This window comes from Megalops cyprinoides, chromosome 18 (assembly GCF_013368585.1).
Source record: "Megalops cyprinoides isolate fMegCyp1 chromosome 18, fMegCyp1.pri, whole genome shotgun sequence".
Taxonomy (NCBI): Eukaryota; Metazoa; Chordata; class Actinopteri; order Elopiformes; family Megalopidae; genus Megalops; species Megalops cyprinoides.
In genome coordinates this window covers 24,819,433-24,841,867 of record NC_050600.1, presented here as the reverse complement: position 1 = coordinate 24,841,867, position 22,435 = coordinate 24,819,433, and the positions used below count along the sequence as shown (strand labels likewise).

Below are 22,435 nucleotides of genomic sequence, written 5' to 3'. Positions count from 1 at the left end.
GATGTAAAGAATTGGATGGCCCGAAACTTTCTCCTCCTCAACCCGGACAAAACCGAAATATTGGTCATAGGCCAAAATTCAATCAGGAGCAAACTCACTCATTTTACATTGGACCTTGATGGTGTCTCCCTTGCCCCGAGTGCAGCCATCAAAGACCTTGGTGTTGTTATTGATCCCGAGCTCTCCTTTGAAACTCACATAACTAACACCTCTAGGACTGCCTTCTTCCATCTGAGAAATATTGCTAAAATCAGGAAAATCGTATCAATTAACGACGCTGAAAAACTAATCCATGCCTTTGTAACATCCAGATTAGACTACTGTAATGCCCTCTTGTCAGGATGTGCAAACGTCTCATTAAAACCCCTTCAGCTGGTGCAAAATGCAGCTGCTCGAATCTTAACTAAAACTAAACGCTTTGAGCACATCACCCCAGTTCTGGCCTCTCTCCATTGGCTACCTATTAAATACCGGATCATTTTTAAAATACTCTTACTCACATTTAAGGCTTTAAATGGGCTTGCCCCCCCCCTATCTTAAGGACCTTCTTCATCCATATCTTCCGCAGAGAGCCCTTCGCTCCCAAAATGCCGGGCTTCTCATCATTCCAAGAGTGGGCAAAACTACTGTAGGCGGTAGAGCCTTTTCCTATCAAGCCCCTCTCCTGTGGAACAGTTTACCCTCTGAGATTCGGGGAACAGACTCTCTCTCCACCTTTAAGTCTAGGCTCAAAACATATCTATATAGTAAATCCTTCAGCTGAGGGACATGGCCTGGTGCTGGCGTGGATCATAGAGTCTCTGGTGGACTAAGTGGTCATTGCTTTCATGGACCCTGTGCTGTGATCTGGTGTTGACTGTCTTAGGGTCGCCCTCATGACTATGCCGGTCCCTTGCCTCCCGTCCCCTAGGTTATGCTGCCATAATGTTAGCCTGCCGGGGTCTTTCCTTGTTGCACACCTTTTTCTCTGCCCCTCCTCTCCTGCCTCTCTGTTCTACATCCCTGCCATTCTTATCATCCACTAACCACTGTTTTCTGTTTGCTTCCTATTCCCTGCTCCGGGCTCCTGTCTGGAGCTGTAGCCCAAGCGTCTCATCTCGTTTTCCAGTCCTGCTACCTCGCTGCCCTGCCCATCAAAGCCAACTGCATTCCAAGACCCGGACATCCTAGGAGACATTCTTATAATCACTCTACTGTTAACTGCTATTGTTTGTCAATAACAAATGTACATTGCATAATTTTGTGTCTAACTCTATCTGCCCAGTGCCGGCCAGAAGCAGATGGGCCCCCCCATGAGCCCGGTTCTGCTCAAGGTTTCTTCCTGATAGGGAGTTTTTCCTTGCCACTGTTGCCTTGTTGGCTTGCTCTCAGGGGGTCTCAGGCCTGGGAACAATGTAAAGCTGCTTTGTGACAACTTGTGTTGTAAAAAGCGCTATACAAATAAAAATGAATTGAATTGAATTGAATTGAATATCCGCACCCCAGGGAGCATTGTGGGTGTGTGTGATTGGTAGCAGTGAGGGGACAGGGTAACGCTGAGTAGCTGCCGTCCCCCTTCCCACAGTACGGTGCCGCGGAGCTCTGGACCTGATGGTGCAGCATTGACGAGGAGGAGCGACGACTGGGGACGACGGCAGCTGCTAGAAGGCCTGACAGACAGCAAGAGTGTGCCCTCCGCCTCTGTGTGTGCTTTTTTTTTTTATTTTGGGATGTAGTGAGGTGCGGGCCAAGCTACATCCCATTGTTATTGCATTTCCTGTTTCGTGTCTGTGTGTGAGTGCTTCCCTGTTGAGTCGGCCGAGCAGAACCTCCCCCCCCCCCCCCCCCCCCAAAGCGTGGTCGGGCATGGGAAGGGCCAGAGTTGGGGCACCAGGAGTGGTTAATAGCACACGTGGGTGTGGGAGAAGACATGAGCGGTCTGAGTGGTGTGTGTGTGTGTGTGTGTGGTGTGCTGTGTGGGGGTTGCCCATACCTGCAGGTCGTCTTGGTGTCCCCATTCGTATGCATTGTTTAACTTTTGTTAGTCTCGCTTCCTTTTTACATACTCTGACCTGGAGTCCTTTGTGGTGGCTGCAATGGAGTCATGATTGGAAATGATTGTATCCATCATGACCAAAACCAACACACTGACAGAATTACACTGGATTGGAGTCAAAATACGACCTAATATTTCAGATGGACTGCCTCATCTTTGTTTCATGATATCCATTATTTTCAGAAGTGCGCACCAAGTCATTGTCAGTTCATTTCAATAAGTTCTTACTGTTGCTCTAACCCACAGAGAAGAGAAAAGAACCTCCTGTTAACCATATCTTCTTACTGCATCCTTCATTAGAATACAAAGTCCAGTAACAGAAAAAGTCTTACAGGGAACTCCAGAGACCTGATAGGCAGTAGCGTATCGCTTCACCTCACTTATAAGACGCAATGGATAAAAGCATCTGCCAGATGAATAAATGTAAATGTCTTCATCCCTCTTAACTAACAAACTACTCCAACTAACTAATGCACATATCTCAAGAACCTTTCTCTAAGAATCTTACAAATACAGTCTTCATTAATGAATGCCACACTGTTAACATGAATATATATATTTTCCCAATTGCTTACAACTACTGTTAAAACTATGACCAAAGCAGTGGTGTAAATGTCAGGTAAGATACAGTGATTTAAAAAAAAAAATAATAACATTAAATATTTGATTTCTGAATCTGTTATGCTTGAATACCTCTTGCCAGCAGGGTCAAAGGTTCCAGAACCACTCTCTTGCTCTGCAGAGAGACTCCTTTCAGAGTCTGTGGGTGGTTTCTTGTGCTTTTGAGAGACACTCGTTTCAGGGACAGCACCCCCCATCCCAGGAGTCTGGTCCATCTCACACTGCTGCAGTCCAGGATGGGCTTCTGACCCAGATCACACAGTTCATTACAGTCTGTCAATCTGTTTAAATTCAGCAGGCAACTGGAACGGCAAGATAATACGTGCTGCCAAAGTACTGCAATACAATCATGGACAGAACCATTACAATCTTCAAGAACAGTAATTATTAAAAATGAAATATATTAAGAAATCAAATGCATAAATGAATGCAATGGATGCAAAATAAATTGTACAAAAATGATTTGTTTCTCAGAGGGAGAAGAACCACCGGAAAACTATAGCGCCACCCTTAATCAGTAGGCTACAGTAAGGTCTGGTCTGAAATTTACACTATACCTGCAGCTGCGTAAATAAAGAAATGTATAAATAAATAAATGCCTAATCGTATAATCTATAGGGGTTAGACTTGCGGGGAGGTTCAAGAAGAACGATCCTGATAGCCGCAAGATTAAAAAAAAAAAAAAAAAAAAAAAACATGCATGTTATCTTTTTAGAGGAGGGGCATGTTATTTTACAACATATGTATTTTGGTGAGGTAGCGGTGTCAACATTAAAAGTGATAATTTTAGCCGGCCTTAGTTGTGTTCTTGTCAGTTATCGTCAGATCCTTGTCTTAATGATACACGCTCGCGTCCTCAATCCCGTCTCCCCATCCCTGTCCACCTATAGACTTCTCTGTTAATTCAGTACTCACTGCGTTATTTTATTCATAGTTTTGCCGTTTTCATCTTCTACCCTTGGTCTGTTTTGTAATGGCGTCGGGGCGGCTGAATTTGTTTCTTATATTCCCACTTTCTTCTTATTTTTTTGAGCCGTCCCTGAGCGGAGTTTATACAAATTATACATTATATTATATATAATATTACATTATATATTATATTCTATATTATACTGTTTGAAAACACACCCATATTTATGATTTGGATGAATAATGTTAGTAACTGTCACCTGGGACAACAGCGCCATTAATGCTACATCTATTTCCACACTGGCCTGATGGGCAAATAGCACAATATACATTTATGACCACTGTGCAATCACGGATGACGTGATCACGGCGATATTTTGGCCAGCAGTTCAAACTACTCAAAGGTGCTACTAAAATGTGTGAAGCCGTTATGAAGGCAATAATCTCCACTGTCTAATCTCCACTTTTTTTTTTTTTTTTTTTTTTTACATAATTTAATACCTTGACTTCGTTCATTGTGTTTGTACAGCATTAACAGACGAAATTCAACAAAAAATCCGTATTGTGGGCAGTGATAACTTTCAGAAATTAGGATAGACATGTTAACAATAAAACAATCTCGAATAACGTACTAACATATTTTAATTGTTCTGCAATGAAACAATGAAACGATATTGTTAAATTTAGGTCAAATCAAGAGTGCTAAAAGTTCTGATATTGCACAATGCAATTTCGGTGTGAAAGCATTGCAGATAAAACCAAATTATTTTAAACCGTGAGATGGTTGTGCGTGCGTGCGTGCGTGTGTGTGTGTGTGTGTGTGTATATGTTAATGTCAAAATGTACATGTAAGTCTCCACACCTGTTCCTCCCCCTCAGAAACCAGCAAAGTTCTAACACTCTGGGACTGGAATTGATAAGCTCTACCAAGACCTTTCAGGCAATCTTAAACAAGGGAGTTTTGCTTAAATGGTTACACCTGAGTTTAGTGTTAATCTGTTTCTTGGATTAATTGATACCAGCTGTCTCAAATTATCCTGCAGCAGAAGTTAAAGGATTCACCTGAATTCCTCTTCTAATCTGAGTTGGAGCAGAAAACAGGTGTTTAATGTGTTCTGTTTGTGAGCAGGTTGTAATGTTTAGTGGGTTGTGCAATGGAATGATGGCAATAAATCTTGGTGCATATGTATGGTAAGTTTGATCATCACCCTCTGCTATTATGGTTCTCTGATATCATACAGTTAGTTTTTGTTGTACAATGTTATGGTGTATGACAAACTTCTAGTCCTTTCTCATTTGTCCTAAATGAGCAGTGCCCTGAAGCTTATTGTTATAATGTATTTGTTTAAAGACATGCATGACACTGTTTTTACACTGCTTATGGTCATTGTATTCAAGCCAAACATACTTCAATGTACATACTCGGTTATTGTGGAAAATGATGTGGAAACACTCCAACACGTGTTGACACATGATACAAACAAGCATCAGTTGAAGCAGAACCTGAGAAATTGAGAAAGGAGGCATCAATCATTTGGGTGCAAGCAAATGGTGAATGTCTGAAATTCCACTGAAAGTCTAAAAATTAATTTTGCATGAAATGATTGATATTAAGGCTACTTAGACTGATGATGCAAGTTCAGATGTGAATCTTCATCTCAGTAAGCTTGGAATTTAGAATAAACATAAAAATTAAACTGACTTTCACCCATCATAATTATTATAACACCACACAGAAAATATTGTCTGTATGTTCCGGCACCTGTAGTAAAACAGATAAATGATCTATTGACCTGATGTGCACCCCTTGTGCTGACAGAGTAGCATTGACATTCAGCTGGAAGTTGTATAATGTATGTGACCTTAAAGGAAAAATGTTATCGACATCCCTTTTTAAGCTTATAAAAAACTCATTGTGTATTCAGATTGTAATTAAACTCTCTGATACAGGGTGTCTTTGCTTTGCACAGTGCTGGTTGAGAATTGTGCTGCTGCTTCAGAAGGTAATTATATTCCCCTTAATTTCAAACACGTTTGCATGCAATGTCAGCACCTATGTGTGGATGCAATGGTTTAAACTGATTGAATCTCTGAATCCTAAAGCTATCAAGGTCACAGCTGGGGTTTGAAGTTTGTCGTAGCCCATGTCCTGTGAGCTCTCTAACGTGGCTTATTCTCTTCTAAGCCTACAGATTTGGCTCCATCCAGAATGGGAGTCTCCACACAAGCTATCAGATTGGAGAATCATTAGCTTTGCACAGCAGCTCTAACCACACTGTGACCAAACCTGCCTACTGGAGTTCCCTCCAAGTTGCAGACAGGCCTGCTGCTGAGCGTTCCACCCTGCTCAGAGGGCAGGTGCCCCTGCGCCAGAGATTTTTGCCTGTTCCCAAAGTCTTGGTGCCCCCTCCCCCAGCGGCTTTTGCACTGCCAAGAAAGCCGGTGCGCCAGAGAATTTTGCCTGTTCCCAAAGTCTTGGTGCCCCCTCCCCCAGCGGCTTTTGCGCTGCCAAGAAAGCCAGTGCGGTCCCGCCAGAAATTTTTGCCTCTGCCTAAAGTCATGGTTCCCCCACCTCCATTGGAACGGATCCATACACTTCCATAGATATCCTCCTGAGAAGAGCCAACCTGTTAATGCCTGCCATTTTAACTAGATTAATGTGCAAGGCAATGCCTGCCAGTCAAGCTGCATTAAGCTCAGGGGTAACACCTGCCCTCCTAACTATACCACAGGGGTAACACCGGCCATTCTAACTACACTAAACTGAGGGGGTCATACCTGTTGATCTAAATGCACTAGTGGTGATTATTTGTGTGATCTTCCAGGGTCTGTTTTGCAGATTATATGTCTTGATCTGCTGCAGTGATTCTGGTGTGACTTAAAATAAACAAATGGGCTGAAGCTGCACTTTTTTCACTGGTCTTTGTTGCCATGACAGTGTGACTTGATGTGAGGACACGAGATTGCACTACGACTTTTGTGAGCGATAAGGCTTTGTGAAGATGATCAGTTACAATGGGGACCTGGTCACATGGGCTGTTTTGTCATTTGTCATCTGACCAAATAAAGTATGTAAACTAAGCAAAAGTAGCTAGTTGCTACATACATGCATATGGAAATTTATTTAAAACTTCAAATACTACAACCTTCCCTGAAACTGCTTTTTATTGTGCAACTGCTAGTGTTTACTGAACAGTATTTCATGTGCAGTAATAATGAATGGTGCCTCATTGTACATTGTCACATTGTATTTTTCACCTTCATTGTGATGTCATAATGAGCGTTTGCCAGACATAGTTGTGCATCTGTAAATTATGGCCCTCAACAGTGACCAGTTTGTCAGTTGTCTCAAAGATTCAGTTTTCTCACTAGTCACCAATTGTGTCTACTCACAGGTTAATTTTTCTTATGGAAGTGCTTTGAGAATGGCAGTAATTTCCCAATTTATGGGACAATTTGACTTTCAGTCATTCAGGCTGTGGTTTCAGTTTTGCCATGAAGAGTGCATTGTGTCTCCTCAGGGTACAGAATTAGTTTATTTACAAATTTTATTAGCAAATACACTTTATACACAAATACACCAGTAGAGTGCTAAACGTAACACGTGTGTGTGTATATTTCCAATATTAAACATTTAAACACATAGATTTATGCAGTAATTTACTATTAAAGGCCCAACATTTTTATATGCAATCCATTAGTGGTTAAACTTTCTTTGACATGTGATGAAAGATTGTTCTTCCTCAGTGCTACCAATAAATGGTGTTCTCTAATTAAATGATTCTGATTAACCTTTGTTGTGATGTCACAAAATAGTGTATGGTTCTCTGGCACAGTTCTAGTGAATCTGACCGCTTACACTAGCGGTTGGTAAAGCACTGGCTATTTGCACCTTAGCATGTAATGCTCATGCTGAATATCAGTTACCTCCATTTTCACAAGATGTATGCATTGTTAAAGCTCATATCATTGTTTCACTGATATAGCTATAGCTAATCTGATATAGATTGTTTCGTGCTGTTATTGTACCAAAACTAAACAGAAAATAAGAAAGTGAACTGTCAAAGTACAGTACACCAGTGACTATGTTTGCTAAGCAATTGGTATACATGCAAAAATGTTGGATACCTGAGTATTGCCTTTAAATATCATACAAAGGCAACATGAGACAGCGCTCTTCAGCATTATTTTACATAATATTATGTATTTGTTTGCGCAACAATCATTTTAGACACAATAAATATTAAAGACTATAAGACTGCATGCGAAAATTAAATGATACGTTTATGCTTATGCGTTTTTGCTTGAGTCCATTTTCTCTTTCCCTACTTGCAAAATGGCTCTGAATAATAACCTGCAGTGCACTTGCTGAGACTACTGGGAGAAGTTCCATAAATGTACTGTAGGCTTGGGAGGTACAACAGAACAAGAAAAAAACAAAAAAAAAAAAAACACCAAGAAGATGACTAAAGTTAAGAAGACTAAAGTTTACATTCTAATTCTACCTCAGTTAATACTCATATGCAAAATGCATAATACATCATTAAAAATAGTATTTTTTGAAAAGACATAAAAAGAAAGTAAAATAGTATTATTGAAATGCTATCTATGAAATCCACATTGTCGTTTGGTTCTGGCTTGGCTAAAAAAGTTTCATTACTTTATTAACAATGGGTTAAAGTAGTAGGGTTTGTGTTAGTGTTTAAGTATTAGGGTGGCAGTTTGGTAAGTTTAGCTTCAGAGTTAGCATTCAGGTTAGATTATCACTAGTAGGGGTTAAGTTAATCTTACACTGTAGTAAGCACTAATATTTGATAAAGATAACAGCAGGACAGATAACTGAAATGCCCACGGAACTTTTACTGATTGATTGTATTGACTTAAAACACAATATAGTTGCATTATCAGGTAGCTTATTTATATTCTGCTTCTGAGAAGAAACTGAAGGCGAAGTACTACACACCTTGCCTATAATCAGGGTGTAAGGATGATCACAGACTACTTTACAAAGTGACACTATTTAGTAGATACCAATACGGGTAATATATTAATGGTAGTGTTCATGAAATGTTCAGATATGAGAAAGGTGATTTAACTATGGTTGAAGATAATATTTGACAAGGTCATTACAGCTTGTCAAATTAATATGGAACATCCATAAAAAAAACAACGTTCCACAAATCATTTTCCCCATTGTCCTTCAATTCTGAATAAACTGCATCAGTCATAACATAAGCATTACATCGAGGGTGATTATTCAAATGTACTGGAAAAAAATTACATCCCTTAGACTGCATGGCTGTGTATACTGAATAAAATTGTTTTGATACATGATTATTGTTCTGCCTGTAACTGTAATTTAGCAGGGAAAGGGAGAGAGAGAAACAGAGTGTGATTGCTGAATGAATAGATACACATTTGGAGAATTTCAAAGTGACTGTCACTTCAGGAATGCTTTAATACAATATCCCCAGACTTCAGGTGACTGTCCCATTGCATTTTCCTGGGGACACATGACGTTACTCCGGTTGACACAGGGACACTGAGGAATCACACAACCCAAACCCAGGATAGAGGGGTTCGGTGAACTTGGTGCGGAACGTATGCAGATGGGTCAGCTTATCAGAGGAGACGCTGTAGAAGGACAGAGTGCCGACCGGCCAGTCCAGATACACTCCTATTCTGTGGGAGGGGGGCTCACGTATGTATATTTTTTTCTTATTGTGACATACAGTGTAATGGCCATCAGTACAATACAGACTCCAGGATTTGCTATTCCACCCCAGTTTACTGTTACCACCCTTTCCCTTCCTGTTGACTCCTTTATATGTCATTCCTATATCAACCCATTTCCCACTCCACTCAGCTTCCCAATAAGCATGCCCAGAAAGACCCTCTCTGCACAGCACTTGGGGACAGTAGTCAAATCTCTCCGGATGATCAGGATATGGCTGCTCTTCTCCCCATGTCACCGTCCTGCCCCCTTCAGACAGAAACAAATTTCTGTTTGCTGTGTGAGGATCCAGTGTGAGCTGACAGGCAACTACAGAGAGAAGGGAGTTGAATGAGGTTAATTATTAGGTTTAATATTCATGTAATTATGTATATGTGTGAGTGTGTATGGGAAAGGGGGGGGGGGACTAACTAGGGAAGATAAAGGAGTGATGGGGAAAAAAGAAGAGAGGAAGCATAAATATGCTGCGTGAAGATTGTGCAACGACTGCTGTTATTCGGTGCAGACAGACGTACATTTTCTTGGTTCCGGTCGGATCCTGCTCTCTCCTCCATGGTCTACACTGTAGAAACAGCAGAATAACAGACAGTGACTATGTGGTGCATGGATGAGGTGCACTGTGGGAACAGAAACTAGGGGAAAGCTACAGGCTCCTGAGTAGCTCCGTGGTTAAGGCGTTACATTTAATATGACTTCTGCGGGCCAGTTTCGATCCCTGCCATGTCATTTGCTGACTGGGAGCCTATAGGGATGGGGCTGGGGAGGTCAGGCCAGAACTTCTTTATTTCACTGCTGTCAGGCACCCTGTTATTCATCAGAAGCCTGCAAGTTACTTAGATGATGTCAGCACAGCCTGCCCTAAAATGAGCAACCACTCTGCAGATGTGTTCTGTGTGCTTTGTAGCGTGAGAAACAGCTATTGGCTGAATGTGAGCGTATTGAAGTTCATCTCACCTCAGAATTCCTGAGCAAAAAAAAGGAAAAAAGACAATGACAAAGTTCCACATACTGTCATACATCTCCTCACTGTACTTACTGCAGTGTCTCCAGTTTGCAGGTGGGGTCCTCCAGCACTGCAGAGAGCGCTCTCACTCCTGATTCTCCTGGGTGATTGTAGCTCAGATCCAGCTCTCTCAGGTGGGAGAGGTTTGAACGCAGAGCTGAAGCCAGAGAAGCACAGCCTCTTTCTGTGACTTGACATCCTGACAGACTACAGTGAGAAGAACATAAGAGCCCGTCACGATCCCACCTCTGGACAAACCACAAAGATCAGAAACATGGTAGCCTGTTAGAGGTCACATATCAATCATGACATAAGAGTTCCTTTTTCTTAAAAAGTCTGTATAAATGCTCCTCTTTAACGTAACATGAATGCACCTGGAAAGTGCACACGTGGGGCACCAATAAAAGACAGCTGTGCAGAAAGATTCAAGTATTTGAAGAGTATGACAAAGAGCAGGCCCCCTACACACCACACAGTACCATGACCAAAGATAATGTCCCTCCAAACGCTGTTCAGATCCCTAACACTCATAAGGCCCATAATGCAGAAGCACTGGCAGAGACATATTCCTGGCTTCTGTTCCCGTTCATAAATGTTAAACTCTTCCCTTGATCTCCCCATTCATTAGGAACCCGTAAAACAATATTAATGTCACACAAGTAAATACTTCCCAGGCAAGGTGGAGGTGGACTGCACCTTCCAGTAAGGTTTGGGGCCTTTTTTCATTTCACATTTTCCTCAGTGTATTGAACAATGTATACAGATGTGCATTTCTCACCCAAGTCTCTGCAGTTTACATTCTGGGTCACCCAATCCACCAGAGAGCGAGCTCACTCCTGAATCTTTTAGATCATTGCCACTGAGATCCAGATCTCTCAGCTCTGAGAGAGACATACGCAGTACTGAGGCCAGAGCTTCACAGCAGCCCTCTGTGAGATGACACTCTTTTAAACTGTGGAGAGAAAGATCTCTGCTCATTATATAAATACATACAATAATAGTGACATTCCTCAGTCTACACCAGGGTGACTCATTTGTCTCTCCTTTAAGTCATTTCTGATGTGTGAGAAGAGAGGGAGGGGACTAGTGTGGACGAAGAAGGAATGCAGGAGAGGTCACTGAGACTTACACACAAACTCCACTCTGTACTTACAGCAGTGTCTCCAATTTACAGCCGGGGTCCTTCAGTCCAGCTGCAAGAGCTCCTACTCCTACATTCTCTGGGTGATTGTAGCTAAGATCCAGCTCCCTCAGGTTTGAGGGGTTTGAACACAGAGCTGAAGCCAGAGAAGCACAGCCTTTCTCTGTGACTCGACAGCCTGACAGCCTACAAAGAGGACAATTTTTATAGGAAAAATCTACTATTCAGTAAAAATGATCAAGTACACAGAAGTGCTTACTTCAGCTTTTGTAGTCTACAGTTTGGACTCTTCAGTCCAGCACAGAGCGTGTCCACTCCTGAATCTCCAAGGTTATTGCAGCTGAGGTCCAGCTCTATCAGGTGTGAGGGGACTGACTGCAGAGCTGAGGCCACAATGTCACATGACTTCTCTGTGAGATTACAATTGTCCAGTCTGCAGAGATGAGTCAAAGTTACTGTCAGCATAGTAAGCTATAGTTTGTTCTTTCAGAGTTAGTTTGGGGGGGGTTAGGAAGGGGAGCCCTAAAATATAAAATATAGAGTAGCCCCACGGCCTACAGTGGTGTTAATTTGGCCCTGAATGAAGGCTGTGTTTGAATTTTGCCTTAATGTCTATGTACTAGGGTGTGGTCATGAACCATTTCAGCTTTACTACATTTAGTACTCCACTTTACATTTAAGGTTTGCCAGTTCCAATCCAATGTACCGCAGAACTGATTTAGATATGGTGTACAGGTATACCTTGGTTACCAAAAAGTAGATGCATTGCATAGGTTCACTTCAATATCAGACATTTTGTTAACAGAAATGTAAATTTTATAATATATACAGGGACACATTCCAGGACTGAAGATATAGGGGTAATTAGGCCATTCTTTAACCTTCAAATTGATTTACAAATTTCCTTTTGCTGATGAAGACCACATTAAGTTATTCCTGAGAAATGACATAGGGAGACTCATGGGCTTTGCTAGTTTAAAAAAAAAAACACATAAACATCTTGACATTTGTACTGTTCAAATGACGTTAAATTATCTGGACACTTTTAACTAATAGAATTTTTTAATATAAAAATGTTACCTTCCTTATGAGTAATCTTTGTATTCAGAGGCTTTGTTAACCAAGGAATGCATATAGGAATGCAGTCACAACTGAGATGAGGGCTACTTTCCTTTCTTCCAATTTCAACATCTAATGCATACAATGAATTACTGATTCTACTGTAATACATAATTACATAATATAGGTAATACAAGATTTAAATCAATACTGCTTAGACAGTGAGGATCTTTTGACTATTTGCGGAGTTGTCAGAACACCATGCTGCTCTAAAATACAAATCTGCCAGTTTTAGCCAATGTTCTATCAATCCAATCAAAAATAGAAAGGAAAGTATAAGAACAAACTAAGTGCTTGAAAAAGCCTTGAATGGTAACAGGTAGTAGTTACAAGATTTGCTTGAGAAACAGTCTATCTGTGGCTGCTGCAGGAAGTCTATTAAGGTCACTGCATATGTTAGAACGTTCCGATTCTGAACTTTCTATCCATGTTAGTTAATTTGACAATTTTCTATGTTAAAGTGGCAATATCCCAAAAAAACTAAAAAGTATTATCATAAAAAGCACAAGCGACGCAATCCCATACTAGCTTAAGTTATTGACCAAGTTACTTACAGGGCCTTCCTGCATGACTTGACCACTGGTACCAGTCTTTGATGAGCTGGTGCTGATGGTTTGTATGTCTTCAGGTCAAACACATCCAGAACCTCCTCTGACATCAGTAACAGAAAGGCAAGAGCTGAACATTGGTCTGGTTCCAGCTTTTTATCAGAAAGTGTTCCTGATCTCAGGGAAGTCTGGATTTCCTCCACTAGAGAGTTGTCATGCAGTTCATTCAGACAGTGGAACAGATTGATGGTCCTCTCTGCTGAAGATTCTTTTCTGATTTTCTCTTTAATGTACTCTACTGTTTCCTCAATGCTCTGTAAGCTGCTGACTGTCTTTGTCAGTATTCCTCTTAAGAGAGCCTGATTGGAATCCAGTGAGAGGCCAAGAAGGAATCGAAGGAAAAGATCCAGGTGCCCATTCTTACTCTGTAAGGCTTGATCCACTGCACTCCTGTGCAACTCAGGCAGCTGGAGTCTGTGACCCTGTGCTCGTAATTTGTCTGGTCTTAGAACATTTCTGCTGTAGTGTACATGTAAATGAAACACAAACAAGGCAGCCAGATACTCCTGAATGCTCAAATGCACAAAGCAGTAGACTTTCTCCTGATACAACCCCGAATCCTCTTTGAAGATTTCTGTGCACACCCCAGAGTACACTGAGGCCTCACTGACATCCATGCCAGCATCCCTCAAGTCCTCCTCATAGAATATCAGATTGCCCTTTTGCAGCTGTTGAAAAGCCAGCTTCCCCAGTTTTAAGATCATTTCTGCATCTGACTCTGGAATCTTCGTTGGGTTTGTCTCATTGGTATCACGATACTTCTGATTCTTCACATTAGTCTGAATGAGCAGGAAGTGTGTGTACATTTCAGTCAGAGTTTTGGGGATTTCTCCACTGTCTGATTCACTCAGCATTCTCTCCAGAACAGTAGAAGCAATCCAACAGAAGACTGGTATGTGACACATGATGTACAGACTCTTGCAAGACTTTATGTGTGAGATAATTCTACTGGCCAGATTCTGATCCGTGATTCTCTTCCTGAAGTACTCCTCTTTCTGTGTGTCCTTGAACCCCCGTACCTCTGTCACCCGGTGGATATACTCAAGAGGGATCTGACTGGCTGTTGCTGGACGGGTGGTGATCCAAAGGAGAGCAGAAGGAAGCAGGTTCCCCTTGATGAGGTTTGTCAGGAGCACCTCTACTGATGTTGACTGTGTTACATCACAGCACATCTCATTGTTCTGGAAATCAAGATGAAGCCGACACTCATCCAGACCATCAAGGATGAGTACAACTTTGACTTCATTAATTTCAACATCAATCTCTCTCACGTCTGGAGAGCAGTGCTGGAGTAATTGCATCAGACTGAATTTCCCCCCCTTTTTCAAATTCAGATCTCGAAAAGGAAGAGTAAATAGGTAATTAACTTCTTGATTGGCTGTTCCTTCTGCCCAGTCGAGAATGAACTTCTGCACAGAGACAGTTTTTCCAATGCCAGCGATCCCTTTTGTCAGCACTGCTCTGATCGTCTTTCTTTGCCCAGGTAAAAGTTTAAAAATGTCATTGCAGAGGATTTTTGTCTCTTGCGTGGCATGTCTTTTGGACATTGTCTCAATCAGTCTCACTTCATGTTCGTAATTGACTTCCCCATTTCCCCCCTCTGTGATGTAGAGCTCTGTGTAGATCTCTTTGAGGAGGGTTGCATGGCCCTGCTTTGCTAATCCTTCAAATATGCATTCAAACCTCTTCTTCAGATTAGCTTTCAGCGTGTTTTGGGCTCTTATTATGGATTCATCTGTGGAAAGGATATATAAGATACAATGGTGATGTAAATAAGATTATAAACTTCCTTATAAGGATGCACCGATTGTGAAATTCTTGGCCAATACCGATACCGATGTTTAAAATTACAATTTTGCCGATAGCCGATGCTTTTTTTTCTGTTTTGTTTTTGTTGTTATTAAGTATTTGGTCAGAAGAGAGGTGATAAGGCTTTATTAGTTTCATAGCTAGCTAGCTCTTAGTAATATGACAGCTGAACAAAGTGAGTGAAAGCCAAATTAGCTAGCAAGCTATCTAGCATTCTACTTTGTTTTTATTGTAGCTAGGTAGCTACAATGTGTTTGTTTGCAAGGTGATATTTGTATTTGCCAGCGGAATGTGATAGTAACTAGCTAGTTATGTTTATTGTTTTGCTTGTATTATAGCTAGCTAGTGAGACAGATTTGTCTTTGTAAGGTGGTATTTGTACTTTACAGCTGAATATGCAAGTAGCTAGCTAGCTAATTTGGCTTTCATGCACTTTGCTAGCTATCAAACTAATACAGCTTCATCATGTCTCTTATGAACAACTAGTTAATTTTAACATTTGTACTGCAAGCCAAGGTATTGACTTCTGATCTTAAGTACCATTTGCTAGCTAGCTAGCAACTTAATGTTAGTTAGTTAGGTAACTAGCTAGTGCTAAGTGCGCTAAGTCATTTATTTATTAATGGATATAACTTTAAATCCAGCAACTATATCTCTTTTGAATTCTTTTAGGGATCTTTGCTGACCCATCTGGCCATTTTTGTTTTATTTCTTCAAAAGGTAGATACAGACACACGTCAAACTTTTGGTCCACTCTGCCATAGATGCTAACTGAAGAGTTACCCTGCTCCAAGGGCGTAACTTTGGATTGAACATTGGGGGGGGGGCTGAGGTTTCCATGAATATGATTATTTGGGGGGGGTTGTATTGGCCAGTTTTGATTATTGGAGGGGTTACAATCCCCCCATCCCCCCCGTAATTTACGCCCATGCCCTGCTCCCACCCTGAGCGTAACGTAAGAGCAAAATGGCCACCATGTGAATAAGGTTAATTATAGTATCACCTATTGGATCTTCTCCGAATCTGCAGCTGTGTATGCTACTGTTGTCCGAGTCAGACCGCAAATAACCAACACGACATTTTGCCAGTGCAAAATTGATGCGACACAACAGATAAACATTGGCCACTGCCATCGGTGAATGTCATCTTATTTGCCGATAGCGGTCAAAAAAGGCGAGTATCGGCTGATACCAATGTACGGCCGATAAATCGGTGCATCCCTACTTCCTTAAGATCTTGAGGTCAAAAAGAAACACAAGTGCTCTAATACCACGTCATTTCAGTAAAAAGAAAGAATGAAAGCTCTTAAGAAGCAATTATTTAGGTGTGTGCGCACTTTTCTAAAGTAATATCCACTTTCTAACACAATCATAGTCAATGTAGGAAAACTTACTCCTCTGGTGGTCGTTCTCCAGTGAGTAAGCAAGATCCTTCTGGTTCATGTTTCTCAGGATGTGCAGTGTGATCTTCACACCCCTCTCTGTGCCACAGCTCTCCAGCATCTTCTCAACAACATCCAGCACCTCATGGTCCTCCAGCCGGCTCTCTAAGCACTCTGGGCAATCCTGACTCAGACATTTCTTAAACTGTTCCAACGAATCCTTGTCCAACTTCTTCAGTGTGCGACGAAGTGACTGAAATAAACACATGAAGAGGTGTGCTGTATCAGAACAGGTTCAGAACTTTCCCTGCAGCTCTATCACACAGTGGGGGTCAGAATGAGGGGCTGAGCTGTGGTTCACTCTCAGGTCTTAAAAGTAGGCGAGAGCTGTTCTGACACCGCAAGCTGATACACAGCAACACCACTGCTCTCCTACATGTGATCAGCCTACTGGACTCCTGCATGTTTCTCAGATCTGCACTAACTACACATACAGAGATATAAAACACTAAAATTCTTCAAAAACAGAGAGATGTAAAAACACACAGAGAATGAAATGAGCGATGCACAACTAATTGGAATGGAACACGGTAATGCAATTATACACTAGCTGCAATATTAGGGGAGTTAATGTAATTAAGCACACTAGTAAATGCAAAAAGAGAACCTGTTTACTTCACAGAATCAGACCAAAGAGATCAAATGGAGTGGTGCAAGTAGCTTGAAAGGGAACACATTACCGGAAGCCGTGTCTGAAATACATGTGAGCAAGGAGTGTTATGCGCATTTCCTGTAAACATCCAATGGATTGTGGAGGCGCCTTTGAAGAAACCAGTGTACAGGTCTGTCATTGTGAAATATGAGTCCTGATAACTGTGTAGTCACGCATGTCTAATGTTAACGGAGCTCTAATATTTTGCAAAGGTCTACATGCTACAAGTCACTCTGAATGATGATAATGAATTTGCAAGGTCTTTCCAATGAAGACTGAACAGTTACTCCTGCAACTGCATCACGCAGCGACAGTAAACACTTATAATCAAGGCATGCGGAAGGAATGGACACCTGTTGTACCTGCTGAAGGAAAATTCTCAGACAGAACATTCTAACCTCCTCATCAACAGGCACTTGGACCCCTATTATTACCCATAGTAATCTGCACTGAAGGCGGTAGCCACTCTGCAGTGGTTACAATAAATTATGGGCTGAATGTGCTGAAATTCCAGCTACAAAGACAGGACAGGCTAATTGTGAGAAGTATTTTTCAGAGTACTGGAGGATTAGTGATGACGTAATGCAACAGGAAAATGAAGACAGAGAAGCCTAAATAGAATAACAAGATAATGAAGTGAAAGTTTTGCCATTTGTTGCAAGTCCTTATGAAGTTGTATCTGAATTGTTTCGACAAAAGAGGGCTGACAGTGCAGAGGTAAATGTCTGAAAATAATCAGACCTCAGCATGACTATAGTCATTTCATTGCCTTTCTGCAAGGCACCACAAAAAGAGCTTCACAGGTCCTGTACAGGCACGCGATTTTCCCATAGTGGATGGCATACATTTCATCCCCACTTTAACATCCAGGTGGTACCTTGTGTTCTACAGTTTTATTGTTTTTTTTCTGTCCATCTTAAAACAAGAGAGAACCTTTCATACCAAAAGAAGGAACATTCATAGATTAAAATAAAATCATGCATGGCTATATATGGATAGTCTTTATTTCAAAGCAAATGTTGCCGAGAACTGAAGCGCATAAGACGCAAATATTATAGAATTACAGACAGATTTAAATAAATAAATTGTCTAGATGAAATACCTTTGTTGTAAATTCCATGGCCTGTCCTCCCTTCTCAGAACAGACCCTGTGAAAAGAAAATTCTCTTCTTGAGTTGTGTATTCAAGATTTGTATTCAATATTTCTATATAATTCATCTAGTTTTTACCCTTGCATGCACTTCAAACACATGTTAGTATTTTACACAATTACAGGTTGTTCAAAGGACCAGAAACATCAACATCCTGCCACCAAACCTGTATCACAGACTAACTGGAGAGCTAACAGCCAACTGTCCAACTCCTCTCAGAGTGCAGCAGTGAGTCAGGCATGCAGATGTACAATCTTTTGTACATGTACAATATCCAAAGGATCCAGCACTACCTCACTATGTACTCTACGTAGCTCCAAGTTCAGGCCCTGGTCCTCTCACACCTGGACTACTGCAACTCCCTCTTTGCTTGTACTCCTGCCTGTGCCATCAAACCCCTACAACTAATCCAGAATGAAGCTCCACGATTTGTCTACAATCTCCCTAAACATAGTCAAGTTGGGAAACACCTGACAACATATGGACTGTGGCACACCAAATAAGCGACTGTTGCTCAAGTAAACATACTTGGGCCATAAACAACAGCCACCTGGCTGAGGAACATGTCCTCACTCCTCCACACCAAGGAACTCTATGACAGGGTGGGCCACCAGGGGGTGGGGGATCTTGATAACCCCAAATACTTCAGTGACCCTTCCTCCTGACCAGTGGTGAAATCCCATTCCGCAGCTATAAACTACCATTTCTGTATATTCTGTTCGGTTCAAGTTATACATGTCTTGTTTGGTCTCATTTTGATCCATAGTGTGAGTAGCAAAGGGGTGATGGCTCTATAACAGCAGTGGGTCTCCTAACCATTGTTCTGAAAATTGGCTCAGAAAGCTAAAAGGATGGACACCAATGAGCATGCCCCGGAGAACGGGACAAGAATAAACACCAGCACTAATCAATCACCAGATAAGGACAAAACCTATTTTGGCCCTTTCAATGTCCCCATCTCACGTGCTGGCCACCTCCTTGATGTTCAGGTATATAGAGGGAAAGATTTCTGCATTCGGGGAGCACCGTCAGCACAGACTCCTGTGCACCAAGTTTATAGCCACGTGACTCCGTATAGGTAGGCTATGTGGATTTATCATCATTTGCACTATACCATATTGCTTGCTGTATTTGGAGTTTCTAACTGATTGGGACAATTCTGATTAATGAAAGTATTAGCCTTAACCTCTGTTTGTGATTTCTCATTTGACCATTTTTAATGACGTGCGTAGCAGGATTTGAGGTTTTTCCATAGTTCTTGCCTACCGCTCGAAACCCACTGATACGCTCAGTCAGTCTTAAGTATTGCATTATTCTGACGAGTCTGCAGTCCCTAGGTGGGCCGCCTAACATATATTCTATGATTTAGAATATAAAACGGCAGCGAGTTATCTTAGAAGTGCTGGTACGGTATCCTACATCATGGACTATGTAGCCTCATCACCTACAAGTCAAAGCGAACTGAGAATTCCTGGGCTTCTAATTAGAATCGGGAATTGGGAAACTAACACATAGGTTAGCATAAAATGGAGTCAGATTTTAGTTATTATATAGGCAGAATTAACATCATTACTTCCAAAGACACAACGCACGCATCTGCTTTCCCTCGCATCGCACTTCCCTCATTGTTTGTGACTGGCTGTCCTACATACAGTATGGTAGTAGACCTGGCCTCAGTTGCCTTGTCAGGTTGTACAAGATAACTTGTGGGAGGGCCTGAATAGTGTTATGCTCATACTCACTGGTCTGGGAGTGTTGTTAGCCTGGTCTGACACTGTTGCTCTTTCAACTTGAATGGATCTAGTTATGTTCTACTGTGCTGGAAGTTGCTCTGGATAAGAGCATCTGCTAAATGAATGTAATGTAATGTAACTACAAAGTAAGTCTTCATAAAAAGTTACAACTGCAGACACGTTACCATCTGCAGTGGAGGCAGAATATCAGGGATCTTTGTTGACCAAACTGGACAGATTCATAAATTCAATCGGGAGATAAGCAAGTGACAAGTTCAGAGGGCTAGAATGGCCTGTAGTTGTCCTTACATGGTCTGATATTCTTAAGTTCATTGCAAAGTCATAAACCCAGCTTGCATCAGAAATGCCGATGCCAACCAGAATGTCAGTCATATAGCAAGACTACCAAAAAACAAGTTAACATCCTTCCCATGTAAGGGTGGGCACTTTACACACAAAACCACTGAACCGGTACCACTACCTGTAAAGGGTGCCTAAAACTGTTAAATCACCTGGGAACATCTGTAACATCTCCTCTTAATTTGAGAGGAATATCCATTGACCGGTCACTCTTCATTGACACACAGCTGGGTGTAGGTGACCCTGCTCTCTCCTGCTGGATGCTGTGAAGAGAATATGGAGACAGAGCTTTCAGTGAACCTCGTCTTCTGACTGCAGATCTAATTCAAAGAAGAGTAATAGATTTGCTCTTGATATAAGGAAGTGGCAAACTCAGATGTTCAGTTAAGGGCCGCCTGTTGTCCTTTTACTTGACGTTCTTAGGTCTTTTGAAAAGTCATAAACCCAGAGTTAACATAAGCAATGCTGGGTCATGGGTAATAGTCAGTTCTGCAGCAAACATCTATCGTAAAACACCTTGACACCTTGAACCTATACCAATACCAAAGACTGACAGCAGAAGATCTATAAAACTGTTAAATCACCTTGGGTCTTTTATGACCTCACCACCTAATTTAATAGGAAGATCCATTGATCTGTTACTCTTCACTGACAGGTAGCTGGGTGTAGGTGACCCTTTTCTCTGCAGTTGGATCCTGTGGAGCAAACATGGACAGTTTCTGGTTAACCTCATCCTCCTACTGCAGCTCTAACTTAATGCACATGGAGACAGAGTCTGCAGCTAAAATACAGCATCACTGGTTTATTGATTTACTACACTTTAATACCTCTTGCTACAACGGCTGTCAGTTTCAGCGTCAGCCTCAGGCTCCCCAGGGAGACTCATTTCAGAGTCTGTGTTCCTCCTTTTGCGCTTCCGGGAGACACTCATTTTAAAGACAGCACCACTTCGTCACGAGTCTGGAAAAGGTCAGACAGAGGAGTCAGGCCAATCAAAAACAGTCAAGTCACCCAGATCAGCGTATCTAACATACACTCTACACACCCTGACACTCACACACCACCAAGGAAAAAAATGCTACACTAACACGACAGATATTTCTTTAAATGTGACTTGTCTCATTGTGTCCTTAAAATTGCACACAGAAGTACTGCAGAATAATGTAGTTACTGCAGCTGCCTGAGACTTTAGCAGTATACCTTGCTGTTGTATGTTGTTCTGTGAACTTCACAGTTGGTTCATCTACTACTGTAGCCTGATGTCACACCTAAGGGAGCACAGTTATTCACTTTAGTCCCGGACCTGTTGTGAAGCATTACGATTATGCCATATATGTCATTAAAAGCGCACTTTAATTCACTTACTCTGAACGGCAACTGTCATCAAAGTGTGAGAGGCATTGTCCGAGTATTTTGGGTGTGCCTGGTCCGTTCGCATGTATCGCATTTTAGGAGCCATAAATATATAGGCTACATGTAGGCTACACACACCATAAAAGGCCGATCAACTTTTTCGAATTGCAGTTAGTAAAATGGTTTAAACTGAAAGATATTTTCAGACGGCCTCGGATTCGTAATATGTGCTAAGGGCCAAGTCCTGTTTAGTTATAATCCGCCATTTTACAAAACGTCCACTTCAAAATGTTTAGATTACAGCCTGGCATCCCCACTCCGAACTCCACGCTCCCTTCCACATTCGCTCCTCTTCCTATCGCCCTGCGTACTCACTGCGTTATTTAATTCGACACTTTCTTCTTTCTCCGTAATCTTCCTCCTGATTCGTAAAATCGAATATGGCGTTTAGAGAAAAAAGACAGTAAAACATGGCGTTAAGTTTCAGTTTCATTTTTAAGGATGACGCATTTGTTTTTACTTTACAAAGTGAATGATCCATATTTAAACTTCTTTTTTTGGTTGTCTTTTAGTTATTGTGTCTCTATGTATGATTCTTTGAATCTTATACTTCATTTCTGATGTCGATTAATTGTCTAATCAAAACACGTCATTTGTGTGTTACAGAAATGTATGCTGCAAGAGTTTTTCTATGACGAGCACATACACACAAGTTAAGCAGGCAAAACCTTTTGACTTGCAACCAAAGAGAACTGATTCGCAGTCA

General features: G+C 41.5%; 1 protein-coding gene across 5 annotated transcripts; it reads right to left on the bottom strand.

The window, feature by feature from the left end:
* Nucleotides 1-8,411: 8,411 nt before the first annotated feature.
* On the bottom strand, nt 8,412-22,316 carry LOC118792945 (NACHT, LRR and PYD domains-containing protein 12-like). 5 transcript variants are annotated; one of them, XM_036550823.1, is made up of 14 exons: nt 21,682-22,316; nt 21,517-21,584; nt 21,144-21,276; nt 20,901-21,011; nt 20,469-20,579; nt 18,175-18,220; nt 16,373-16,613; nt 13,117-14,905; nt 11,703-11,876; nt 11,456-11,629; nt 11,081-11,254; nt 10,336-10,509; nt 9,815-9,861; nt 8,412-9,608 (listed from the first exon to the last, which is right to left on the bottom strand). In XM_036550823.1, exons 3-14 carry the CDS (start codon nt 21,245-21,247, stop codon nt 9,085-9,087), a joined length of 3,669 nt encoding a protein of 1,222 aa, XP_036406716.1. In that variant the 5' UTR covers nt 21,248-21,276; nt 21,517-21,584; nt 21,682-22,316; the 3' UTR covers nt 8,412-9,084. The 5 variants fall into 5 exon arrangements, with proteins under 5 accessions (XP_036406716.1, XP_036406714.1, XP_036406715.1 ...); XM_036550821.1 differs by lacking the exons at nt 8,412-9,608; nt 9,815-9,861 and having other exon boundaries at nt 10,332-10,509; nt 22,045-22,316; XM_036550822.1 differs by lacking the exons at nt 8,412-9,608; nt 9,815-9,861; nt 20,901-21,011 and having other exon boundaries at nt 10,332-10,509.
* Nucleotides 22,317-22,435: the final 119 nt, after the last annotated feature.